This window comes from Mus caroli, unplaced genomic scaffold, assembly GCF_978045245.1.
Source record: "Mus caroli unplaced genomic scaffold, Mus_caroli_1 scaffold_14, whole genome shotgun sequence".
NCBI lineage: Eukaryota > Metazoa > Chordata > Mammalia > Rodentia > Muridae > Mus > Mus caroli.
The window spans coordinates 13,786,964-13,799,943 of record NW_028227269.1 but is presented as its reverse complement, the minus strand read 5'-3'; the positions used below and the strand labels follow the sequence as shown (position 1 = coordinate 13,799,943).

General features: G+C 48.2%; 1 protein-coding gene across 7 annotated transcripts in view; it reads left to right on the top strand.

The window, feature by feature from the left end:
* The window catches only part of Lpin1 (lipin 1), a 102,501-nt gene that overhangs the window by 65,575 nt on the left and 23,946 nt on the right, over window positions 1–12,980 (top strand). For 5 of the 7 annotated variants that reach the window (XM_029484351.2, XM_085830207.1, XM_021179735.3 and 2 more), the window contains 7 exons: window positions 351–476; window positions 2,763–2,861; window positions 5,463–5,592; window positions 8,405–8,711; window positions 9,479–9,572; window positions 10,329–10,519; window positions 11,705–11,798. In XM_029484351.2, the coding sequence (XP_029340211.1) occupies window positions 351–476; window positions 2,763–2,861; window positions 5,463–5,592; window positions 8,405–8,711; window positions 9,479–9,572; window positions 10,329–10,519; window positions 11,705–11,798 (1,041 nt within the window). The remainder of the gene's footprint in view (window positions 1–350; window positions 477–2,762; window positions 2,862–5,462; window positions 5,593–8,404; window positions 8,712–9,478; window positions 9,573–10,328; window positions 10,520–11,704; window positions 11,799–12,980) is intronic. The other 2 variants (XM_021179736.3, XM_085830206.1) reach the window with 2 other exon arrangements.

Sequence of the window (12,980 nt, the reverse complement as noted above, 5' to 3'; positions counted from 1 at the left end):
ATGCTTGAGGGTGCTGCAGTGGTACACACACATGCTCTAGGATGCTGCAGTGGTACACACATGCGTGAGGATACTGCAGTGGTACACGATTGGTGCAGTCATTGTGCTCATGCCCTGGTGAGGTCATTTTAGGTTTACAGTCCACCCAAGACAGATGCACAAATGCACACTTATATGTGCCGACTTTTACCTCTTCCATTTTCATCTCCACTCCATAGCATGTGCCTGTGTGTGTGGTGGAGGACATGCTAATCAGTGAGGTCCTTAGATGTAAGCCAGAAGAAATTGGCTGCGCTTTGAATCTGCCCTTGGTAATTTTTTTTTTTTAATTTTTTGGCTTTTCCCTCTAGAACTCTTCCTAATGATGTACCACCATTCCAAGATGATATTCCTAAGGAAAACTTCCCCTCGATTTCAACATACCCCCAGTCTGCATCGTATCCCAGTTCAGACAGAGAATGGTCCCCCAGCCCCAGGTAAGTTGCTATGTGTGTCAGAGAGTTTTGAAGTCAGCTATAGAAAATATGTCTAAAAGAAATAGTGAAATAGAAATTAAAACTGAAAGTAATTAGGATCAGAAAATCTTGAATGTGTGTGTTGAGGGGTGTAAATTAGGATTGAATGTGGAAGGCAAGTGAATCTCAGACTTGCGTTGAATTGAGATTCCATCTGCAGGCACATTGCAAGGTTCTGTGGGGCAGAGGCCCAGCAGGAGGAAAAACACCTGCTGAGTTACCTAGTGCCCATTGGCAGCAGGAGAGGGCAGCATGGCCAACCCGGCTTTGGTCCTTAGCCTTGAAGTGACATTCAGATGCAGGGACACTGCTCCTGTGGGGCTCTGACATCACCGAGGACTGGCAAAGGGATGCTGCCCTCCGTTTAATCCACACTGCTGGGTTCAGGAGCTCCTGCTTCCTGGGATGCCTTTCCCCTTGTCCTGGAGCTCCATGTGAGCCTGAGAACGGAGCTGCAGCTGCTCTGAGCACAAGCGACCTTCCCGAAGTTCTGCCAAGAACCTAGGGAGGGCAAAGACCCAAATCCTGTGTTCTCTGTGGGACAGGCTCACCCCTGCTAGGGAGAAAACTGGTTGCAGATCCTGGGCATGATAATGGTTTGTGGCCTCTAAAGGACAATAGTTTTAAGTGTCATGGTGGGTGGAGGACAGGTTGTTAGCTTGCCAAGCTGTTTGGGGATGTGGAGATAGTCAAGCCAGCTAAGAAGCGTGGTGGCTATGGTGTCCTTGGGCTAGCCTACCAGATGCTGTATGTTCACTTGTAGTTTAGAATGGAAGTGAATGTACCCTGGAACTGTGGCATGAGCTGCCATCCTTGTCAGACACCTGTCTTGGTTCCAGTTTGATCAGGGTCATCTTGAGAATGAGGTATCCACAAGTCATAAGCTAGGGCTGAGCTATCATGCTTGATTCTAGCTGGGGCTGACGGGAAATGCTCATCTACCAGAGGATAGGGTCTACCTGCTTAGAGGTCAGACCTTCCATTAGGTACCAAATAGCCATTAGCCATATATATGTATGTATGTGTGTGTATATATATATATATATGTTTATATGTTTATGTATATATGTGTATATAAGTATATATACATATATATGCATGTGTGAATGTATGTATATATATAAATATGTATATGTATGTAGTTTTATATTAGACATGTTGTTTTAATTTCTTTTCCTATTGTTGTCGTAATAAAATGCCCTGACAAGTGACATGCATGCATGCACGCACAAAAACACAAGTACAAACAAACCTTTGCAAAAAAATCAAATTAACTTAAAAGGTAGATTTTATTCGACCCACATTTCACAGAGTAATCCATTTAAAAACATTAATGAGATCTTTTAAATCTTGTTTTCATAATAAATCTTTTAGATCAGTGATCCATTCTTTGGACCCAGCAGACAACTATCTACACATCTCTAAGATGCCTGGAACCTCATGTGTTCTTGTCCTGGTTCAGGGGAGATGATCCTAAAGAAGAGAAGACATACTGATTTAGGAAGAAAACAGAGCACCGTCTTTAGACACTGTTCATTAATTGACGAAACCTATTCTTCATTAATCTGAAGAATGTAAAAGGAATGTTTAGGACAGCCCAGGGAGGGACTCACTGTCTGTCTTGTTCTCTTTGTGAGTCCAGGATACTGATGGCACCAGATTATTGTCACATGGATTGAACATAAGGATACATAGATTCTTATGTCCACACTTGGAATAATGTGTTTTATAGGAAACGAGAGAAAGAGAGCCCATGTCTGAGTCTGTAGATCATGGAGTTCGATTCCATGCTGAGGTTCAACCAGACATGTGTGGTCTTGCCTTGGCTGAGAGTACAAGGATCAAATGGGAAATGGGTCTTGGCAGTTTCCTATCTTTGCATGCCAGGAAGTTCATGCCGATGGCGTAGGGAGGTAGCTCAGGTTAGTGGGTGCTTGCCTAGCACGCATGATGCCCTGGATTCACTCCCTGTCAGGGCGGAAAACCCAGCAGTTCAAGGTCGTCCTCAGCTACAAAGCTGGTTTGAGGCAGCCTGGGTAGCAGGAGACTAGCTCAAGAGAAAGTTCACGTTGATTTCCTACTGATTTCAACATAGCTGGCCTTTCACTGGTGCTGGTTGACAGCCAAACATTTTCATTTCTTAAGTCGTTGTGCTGAGAGCCACAAGCAGTAGTAGAATATTTCGTTTAACTGACTGTGACATTTTCCCCCCTTTCTTTTTGTTGTGTGTCCGTCCGGTGCCTCCAGCAGCCTGGTAGATTGCCAGAGGACTCCCCCTCACCTGGCCGAGGGAGTTCTCTCTAGCTCTTGTCCTCTGCAGTCTTGCCACTTCCACGCTTCGGAAAGGTAGACCTGTTTTTACAGAAGCCGTGATCTAACTCTAACCCAATCACTTGCAATGAAAATTAACTCACATGATTTGAAACAAATTTTGATCTAACACTTAAAATCAGTTGTACTCACTAACCAACTTACTTATGGAAAAAATACTTCCTTTCCTTTTAAGTTGTAAGTAGGTGATTAGACATGTTTATTTTATTTTAAAGATGTATTTACTTTGATATGTTTGAATGTGTGCCTGCATCATGTATGTCTGTGTACCACATGCATGCAGTGCCCGAGGAGGCCAGAAGAGGGTGGTGGGTTCCCCCCAGAACTGAAGTTGGGAAGAATGTAGAGCTGCCTTGTGGGTGCACCCTGGCTGTCCTGGAACTCACTCTGTAGACCAGGCTGGCCTCGAACTCAGAAATCTGCCTGCCTCTGCCTCCTGAGTGCTGGGATTAAAGGCCTGCGCCACCACGCCTGGTGAGCATGCATTCTTAAGCAATGAGCCCTGATTAGGCTTGCTTAGAATTCCTCAGATGGTCTGTCCTAGGTGCTGCTTGACTCAGTGAGTGGCCTTGAAAATCAGGACAAGGAGCTCGAGACTGAGAGGCCATGTTTTCTGTGGTGGAGCAATTGACAGACAAATCTCTGAGCTAATTTTAGAACGCCACTTTAGAATAGCCACTTACTATAAATATTTAAACAGCCTATTAGGCTCTCTGTATAATGGGTTCCCACACTCTCCACGGCATTTCTAGAGCAGAATTTAGAAGAACAGCTTAGGACTAGTCGTGGGGCATGGGCTTGTGTTTTTATCAGGGCCTTCCCCACTCCCCCTCGGTATTGTTAATTTTGTGGACATTCCTCATCTACGTTTGAAACTTTATAATCAAAGTAGGCACTGATTAATTTCTATCTGGGAATCATAACTTTTACAATTTTATTTGACTTAAAATTTAAAAATTGATTTTACATTTAATTATATGTACCGACTCCCCCCTCTTCTTCAAAGCACATATGTGTGCATTCATGTAGGTGGCTGTGTGCTTGTGTAAGTGAAGTGTACAAGTGGACACTGGGTCCCCTAGAGTGGGAGTTAGAGGCAGCTGTGAGCAGCCTGGTATGGGTACCGGGAATTCCAGTCCTCTGTAAGAACTGTTAACTCTCCTTAGTGTTTCATCTTCCCAGCTACCTCCCCAGTTCCCGTGTGGTGTGTATGGTGTGGGTATGGTGTAGGGTTCTATTGTAGAAGCTCTTTGTGTATGTGTGTGTGTGTGTTGTCTGTATGGTGTAGGGTTCTATCGTAGAAGCTCTCACAATATGATTGACCAGGAGCCTCCTCCCCAGTCAGGCTAGACCATGAGGGTTGCCCTATGGTAGTGTGCTTTCATTGGGAAGATCTGTGGTCAGCGGGTGCCAAGGGAAGGGGAAGCCCTTTGTGACTCACTGTAAAACGAGGGTCAAAAAGCCTGAGGTCTGGCTTTATGGAAGCACCAAGGTCAGGCTAGCTATGTAGAAAATCTCTCAAATAGATAGAAGTTCACGTGGCCACGAAGTTGTGTGCACTACGGGGTTCTTCTTTAACCAACAGGAAGTGCCATCTTGAGTTGGCGATGGGACTTGACTCAGATAAGTGAGATTTGGCACAGCCAGGGGAACGGATAGGGGCTGTAGAGAAGCCATTTCCTGCTTTGTGTGAAAGGGCTGCTATGTTCCTCTTGAGGGAAGTGGTGTGGGAGAATAAAAAGAAAGAGAACTATGACATTTCTTCCGGCCTTGTAGCTTGGTGTCTGTGAGAATCGTGGGTCTGCATTGATACTTTTGGCCCGTTAATTTGGCCGAACAGATATGAGACTTGGTTTAAATGTTCGAAGTAAAAATGTGTGCCGTGGAATGGAGGCATGTCACTGTCACTTAGGAGCAGCACAGTGAAGTGACACAGAAAGCCTTTGTTTGATAGGTTCCTTGAGACAGCTGTCTGGTGATCCAGTGTAGGGAAGTTGGCACACAGGATGTTTTCCTTGTTCTCAAAGCCAGTGTCTAAACCTGGGATACAGTGTCAGCTGGTCAGGACCCCTTTGCACCTGCTGGAAAGCTGGTGCTTGCTGGGAAAGTGAGAGCACAGGTGACAAGCCTGTGTGACAAAGGACAGCAGTTTGTACCCAAGAACCCCTTCCCCACTTTTCCTCTCTTTGCCCCTCTGATTGTTTCGTCTCCTCTTCTCTGTCCTCCTCCTCTTCTCTGTCCTCCTCCTCTTCTTCATTCTCCTCCTCCTCTCCTCCTCCTTTCTTTAGTTTATTGAGAACTTCCATTTCTGATTCTATCCCCCTCACCTCTCAAGTTATGGCTCCTTCCTTTTCTTACTGTCCCTCAGTTTGGCCACAAGGCTGGTCACCTTGTTGGATGTGGTAAACACTGACCTCTAGTGGCCGAAGGCAGGCTTGTCAGAGGGAAGGGCCCCAGGGACGTATCTTCTTCTGGGTTACTAGAGCCTTTGACTCTGAGACAAAACCAAAGGTTTTTTTTTTTTTTTTTTTTTTTATTGTTTATTTTGTTGTTTTGCTGTTGTTGTTGTTGTTTTCTGATTCCCCCATTCAAAGCATGGTTTTGTGGTTTCTTAAGTCCTTCAGGCTCCCGGCCCTCAACACCAAAGAGTGACTCTGAGCTGGTCAGTAAGTCTGCAGACAGGTTGACGCCCAAGAATAACCTGGAAATGCTCTGGCTATGGGGTGAATTGCCACAGGCTGCAAAGGTAAGCCTTTGAATCGCAGGGTTCATCGCGGTGCATCGAGGATGTGTAAGTTAGCTCCATTTGTGTGGAATTACTATCCCAGCTTTGTAAAGGGATGGACTCAGCGAGTGTGCGTCTGGGCAGGGTGTGGCTGTGTATCTTGAACAAATGAACCTACACTGTATATCACAACGAATGCAAAGTCAGTAAAGAAGATAACACAGCTTGTGTACAGACCCTAGCTTCTAGAAGCTGCAAAGAAAAACACTTTGCAGCCTTACTTCCCCAAGGCCCATGGTGGTTAGAGAGGTATCACGTCGTAGGAATGGAGCGGTGGAATCTGAGCCCCTTGGAAGAAATGCTGTTATCTAGGAAGGCTAGGCTCTCCTTTAGAGAGAAGCCACTGGGGCTGAGATGGGGGTGTGTGCGGTGTAAGGACGAGGAGAAGCCAATGGAACGCAGCGTGTGAAGCCTTCAGCCCATCAGCGGGGCATAGTTCTAACATCTCGTTGGTGAGGTTTTGATCTTAAACCTTTGTACACCCGGAGGAGATGGAGAAAACCTGGGTGTGGTAGAGGCCAGGAGGGTCTGGGAGGCGCATTGCCTTGGGTGTGAGTTCCCCACTGCACTTGACAGCAAGGTGATCTTGGACATGGAGAAGCCTGCATATCCTTATCAGTAAAATATATGAATAGACAGATAAGCTGAAAGAGATGGTGTGTGAAGTCACTTCCTCAAACCTTCTCTAAGCACCCGCTTCTTAAAAAATATTTTTAAATGATGTACATGGTGTACATTTGCATATAAATGCAAGTGCCCAAGGAGACCAGGAGCATTGATCCCCTGGAGCTGGAGTCCCAGGCAATGTGCTATGATTAGGTAGCTTGCTACCAGATGTGGGTACTGGGAACTCAACTTACCATCTCTCCAGCTCAGTATTCCCTTTCTTCCTTCTTGGGTGTGCCTCGGTTTCTCATCTTCTCACCCTGTAAAGTTCACATATACAGTTGGTTAAAAAAAAAAAATATATATATATATACACACACACACACACATATATATATACACACACATATACATACACACACACACACACACACACACACGCACACACACACACACACACACACATATATATCAGGCACATTTCCAAGAACACAGGATGACAGGATTTTGTTTCAAGACACTTTGTCTCATATTTCAACGCATTACAGACATCTTAAATTATTTCATTTCCACCTTTAAGAATAAATCATAAGGGCTGGATATGGTGGTGCATGCTTGTAATCCCTACACTTGAGGGGGAGTCAGAGATAGGCCTGGTCTTGCAAGTTCTACATAGCAAGACCCTGTCTATGATATATCTAATATGTATGTACACACACACACACACACATGTTTACATATACATTAAATCTATATCACAAGGTTCTTAGAGGATATTATGGTCCCTTGAAGTTCCGTTCAGTGCATGTAATGAGTGCATGAGTGAAGGCAGAGAGTGGGTCTGTTGTGGCTGGTTATGGGTGGCTTCTTTCCCCTTCCAGGCTGTATTACGCTTTTGTGGAGAGTTCTAATCTCTGTCTGTGAGCCTCAGGCCTGGTCCAGCCAGCCATCCTAACACATCCACCTCAGTAGTTGCTGGAGAGCTAGTGTGACAGTGCAGACCTGGCTGCTTCTGGCCAAGCAGCTCTAACTGCAGATCTACCTACTGTGGCCTGGTTCTGTCTGTGAGGGGCCCAGGGATATCAGCTAGGGAGGGCCTGCCTGTGCGCATCAGTTTGCGTTTGTTTTCCTTTTTCCGTAACTGCAGATCTCTGCATGGTAAATTCCCTCTGGTGCAAACTGATCACCACCATGTCTTCTCCAGTCCCATTTTTTGGGGAGAAGGTTTTGTGAAATCTGATAGGTGTGTCTAGAGAGATGCGGGTTTTAAGTACGCAGCTCTGTATTTGCACAGTGGGTGCATATCGATGCATCCTGATCCCAGGTCCCAGAGAGACTGTGTGGCCAGCAACAGGGAGAGCCTGACCCGTTCTAGCTGCTGTCCATGCTGACTGCCCACCCTCTTGCCCTGTGGTAACAGAGATTGCTCTTGCAGGATCCCTTCCCCACACTGTCCTGCATATTCTCATTTCTGAAGGCTGTCCTACCGTGAGAGCCACTTCCCGTCCTGCAGAGGGCTGCGGGGGCTGCATGCACTTGGCTTACCGCACTCTCTCAGTCCCTTCTGCTTGGCAGCTTATGCTTTCTTTCTTCCTTGTGCTTACTTAATTTTTACTCATAATCATAAATGTAACTGAGATCCAACTAGATTGGAGGAGAATAAGGAAAATATGAAAACCAAATTGCTGCAGGGAGAACCCATAGCTCATGGGAGATGTCGAGTGTGGGCGGGGGCTCCTGCTCTGCAGCAGGGATGGCCCCTTGCAGGTGCAGACGAGGTAGATGGATCAGAGTTGTCATAGCCAGCAACAGTGTCCCTCCTCCTCGACTTCGATTCAGTTTTGGACTCAAGTTGTCCACAGCTCCCACCGTGCCATGCCACCCCTCCCAAAGACACTTGTGTGCTCTCTGGCTGCTCAGCCTTGGCAATGCAGGTGAAAACCTGGGACCCATGTGTTTGGGGCAGCATTTGCCACGAGAAAGAGAAGCTACCAGGGCCACGATGTTCTCTCTGCAAGCTTTGGAGCTCCTGCTCTTGGGGTCTCTAGGCAGGTGCCGCGGACTATTAACTGACCTCCTGTTGTTTAACTTCCTAGCTTTTCTCTTTGCCTGGGCTTTCAACTTTCCTCAAATCCCCCTTTCCTCTTTTTTCTCTCCTTTCTTACAGTCCTCTCCTCCGCACAAGATGAAAGAGTCCAGCCCCTTAGGGAGTCGGAAGATTCCTGACAAAATTAATTTTCAGGCCATTCATAGTGAGTCTTCAGATACTTTTAGTGACCAGTCGCCAACAATGGCCCGGGGGCTGCTCATCCACCAGAGTAAGGCTCAGACGGAAATGCAGTTTGTGAACGAGGAGGATCTCGAGTCCTTGGGGGCGGCAGCCCCACCTTCACCTGTGGCCGAAGAGCTCAAGGCCCCATATCCCAACACCGCACAGTCGTCAAGCAAGACAGATTCCCCTTCCAGGAAGAAAGGTATGAAGCCGAGCATGGGGCTCCCCACGTACTCCCAGGCTGCACACCAGAGACACTCCAGCCTCATCCAAAGTTTCAAATATATCACAGAAGACCCAGGTCCACGGCATCTGTTGTGTTTAATTTCAACCTGTGCTTTCCCGACTCGTGAGGAGATTGAGTGCTCCTTGTCCTAGTGTGAGGCCAGCCATGCTTAGCAGATCTGTGGTTCCTAACCGTGACAGTGACAGTGATGTATGATCAGCTTACACCCGTGCCAAGTAGTGATGACACAGCCTCACCCCGGTTAGCCAGGTTGCACTGTGCAGCACTGTGGGTTGGTATGGACCAGCCACACAGTTCCCAGCAGGGAGTGGAGAGGAAGTCTGTGAACACAGTGCCCAGGGACCCATCATGCAGCCATAGGGATGCTGTGTCTTAGAGTGTCAGCAGGGAAGTGTTCAGGCAAGGTTTTGTCGTCTGCAGCTATCAATTAAGGTAATCCTGGTGACAGCTTTACTGTTGAGGGACTAGAACCCGTCAGGCCCTCTGTGGATGAGTGCTATGATGTCACTCCCTCTGGGACGTGCAGAAGGGAGTTCTGCAGTGATGTGCACTTGTTGGCATCTTGGTTTGTGGCTCATGCAGGGAGGGGCATGGGGAAAGGGAGGGGAGGGGGAGGCAGCCATGGTACTGCACTTTGGGCTCCGACGCTGTTCTTGGAGATGGAGCTCCTGAGTTGGTTTCTGGGCTAACACATTTCTGATCCACTCCATGTACTCTTTCAGATAAACGGAGCCGACACCTTGGAGCTGATGGTGTTTATCTGGACGACCTCACGGACATGGACCCTGAAGTGGCAGCCCTGTATTTCCCCAAGAAGTAAAAGTTCTTCTCATCACTCAGACTACTTTACTTTTAGACTGTGTTCAAGTCTAGGGTGTCCTGGAACTCGTGGTGGTCCTGCTGCCTCAACTTCTTGAGTGCTTGGATTGCAGGGTTGAGCTATGATATCATTATCTGTCATAATGGTTGATACCATTTTTTGTAGTCTGAGAAGGGCCAGTTTAAGACTCTCTCTCCCTCTGTGTGTGTGTGTGTGTGTGTGTGTGTGTGTGTGTGTGTGGTGTAGGGACACGTGGCTGCCCTGTACCCTCTCTACAGGAATGTGAGTTCAAGGCTATTCCATGAAGGAGCCTGAGTCTGGGTTGCAGTGAGCAGTGGCCCTCCATCCAAGTGAGAGAGAGAGAGAGAGAGAGAGAGAGAGAGAGAGAGAGAGAGAGAGAGAGAGAGAGAGAAGGAGGGGAGGGGAGAGAGAGAGGCAGAGAGACAGAGAGACAGAGAGACAGAGAGAGAGACAGAGAAGGGTCCCTTTGGATATAAGGAGAGCCAGTGCCCTGGTGGGTAACAGTGGCCTCTCTCACACACACTTTCACTGAGGTTTGGAGTGTCAGAGGAAAATGTGACAGGCCCTCCTGAACCAGCCTTTACTTTGACGCCTATACCGATGTGTTGATGGCAAAGCTGCCCTGAGGTGGTAGCAATTGCTCCTTTTTGGTGCAGCTTTCTGGGGGTCATTTGGTATAATAGTCGGAGTGAGGAGGGCGGATGGTCAGGACAGCTTCTCTCTCCTTTCAGTGGGGATCCTGGTGGGCTCCCCAAACAAGCCAGTGACAACGGAGCCAGGTCAGCCAACCAGTCACCACAGTCAGTGGGAGGCTCGGGCATCGACAGTGGTGTGGAGAGCACCTCCGACAGCCTGAGGGACCTGCCATCCATCGCCATCTCTCTCTGCGGTGGCCTCAGTGACCACAGAGAGATCACCAAAGGTACTAGGCCGTATGGGACAGCACCCTCTAGTGGCCACTGGTCAGAAGACCCGGGAGCTGAGAACTCTAGGATCAGTTCTCCAGCTCCTGGGTGAGCTGGAGAGAAAAAGGAAGGTTCACCGGTCTCTGGCCCCACACGAGTCTGGTTACAGTTAGAATTTTGTCAGGGTGCAAGGGCCTTTAGGCAGCAAGAAGGCTGTTGGGTCTGTTTATTCTCAGAGATGATCGTTGAGCACAAGTGGGTGTCCCCTGTGTCCAGGGCCAGCCCTGAAGAGTGTTCAAGGCAATCCTGTTGGGGGACAGGGTGGGGTAACATCAGTTGCTCTGTAATGTTGGGAGTATGTGTGAAATCTCAGGTCCTAGAGGAGGGAGAGGGCGGTTGAGTCAGTTTGGGGAATTCTGGAAATGTTTCTCTCCTGGGTTCCAGAGGCTACGCTACTAGTCGGGCCTTAGCGACTTATGTACACCATCTGCCATACTGGAAAGAAAGGTCTGGGCACCCCATGATAGGCCCAAGGCATGGCCCCACTGGGCAGGGAAGGTGAAGGAAGTCAGTGTCTTCAGCCAGACCCTCAGAGGCTCTCTGGTCCAGGGCTGAGGACTGGCCTTCTGCTCCCATAGCATTCCCACCTGGAGGGCCTGCCCTGAGCTTGGGGAGGCTGGCACCTCCAAGGATGAGCGAGAATGAGCATGGTCAGCAGCAGGCCCTATAGGGCCGGAGCTCCCGCACTTGGCATAGGTGACAGCCATTGGCCATGCAGCTGCCAACACTGCCCAAGCCCTCACTTTGGGCAGGATGCCAAGTGCCATCCTCCCTCACTTAAAGGACCATGATGCACATGGTAAGGGCACAGTCTCTGAGGCCTGGGAGTTCAGTCACTTGTCTCAGGTTACCACAGCGAAAGTGACTCAAGCTGGCATCCCTGGTAAACATTCTCCGCTTCTACATGCTGGCTCCACCCCCATGTTTGTTGATATCTTAATACCCCCTACCCCCAAATAAAACATCAAGCCAGGCTCCCTCTTTCCTATTGCATTTTGTAGGATTTGTAGGACTGTCTGATGAAGTGCAGTTTGTAATCTCCCAGGGAAACACATGGGGGATGAGTCCGCTGAAAATTGGCCTGCTTCTTTAAGAAACACACTTTGTGATTCCCCCCTCCTGTCCTACCGTTGCTACCACAGATGCATTTTTGGAACAAGCCGTGTCATATCAGCAATTTGCCGACAACCCTGCAATCATCGATGACCCCAACCTCGTGGTCAAGGTTGGCAATAAGTGAGTTCTTGTTGACAGTGGCACTGTGTCAGGCCTTCCGTCAGGCCTTAACAAAGTCGTTGTTAAACTTAATTGTTGCCCTTTATCATTTGTAAAATTTTATGTTCCCATGCAGCTGCTGGGTTGAGATTATTGCGAGTCTTGGGGAGTGTGTGTGTGTGTGTGTGTGTCTGTCTGTGTGTGCACGTGTATGTGTGTTTTGTGTAAGTAAATATGTGTGGTGTGTGTATATATGGTGTGTTTGTGCATGTGTCATATGTATGTATATATGAGGAGGCCAGAGGTCCACATTTTCTGTCATCTTTGAGCACTCTATCTTTTTTTGTTTGTTTGTTTGTTTGTTTTTTTGAGGCAGGGTCTCTCTGTGTAGTCCTAGCTGTCCTGGAACTATGTAGACCATGTTGGCTTCAAACTCCCTGAGATCTGCCTACCTCTGCCTCTCTAGTTGCTGGGATTAAAGGTGGTTGGCACCATGCCCAGTCTCCTACCTTATTTTTGAGATGGGGTCTCCCACTGAATCTGGAACTTGCTGGTTTGGCCTGACTGGCTGACAGGCAATCCCCAGGCATCCCTCTGCTTCCACACTTCCCTAGCACTGGAGTTACGGGTCTGTGCCACCAGGCTTGGCTTTTTAATGTGGGGGCTGGGGATCTGAAGTCAGAGTCTTTCAGGGCATGCACCTTACTTACTGAGCTGTCTCCCCAGCCCCATCTTGGGAATTTTAATATGTGCCTGCACCAGAGGTTGAAATTGACAATGTCAGGGGTGGTGCCCAGACCGTGGGACTTTGACTATATCTGGTCCTATGCATAGGCACAGCTGCCCTTAAGTTTAGAGAGGTAGTTTATGGACATCCGAGGTCTGTGGTATGCAGTGATCTCTACTGACTGTTGGTAGACTTTCCCCACTGAGATGAGGTGACAAGTGGCTTTTCTATGTGTGGTCTCAGGAGGTTATGGAGTAGTTGCCTGTCCCTTTTCCATCGAGGTCAGTAGGTCATGGCTTGGAGCAAGGATCACAGTGGGACTCGACTGCTGCCCAGCTAGTGGCATGCCTGTCTGTCCACCCCCACCACCTTGTCTGCTGCTGATCCTTCACCATAGCTGTGAGGTGAACAGGAGGGAGGGAGGCATTGTGTAGACAGGATCAGTGCGGAAGGCTTGATAAAAGGCGTCATTGGGG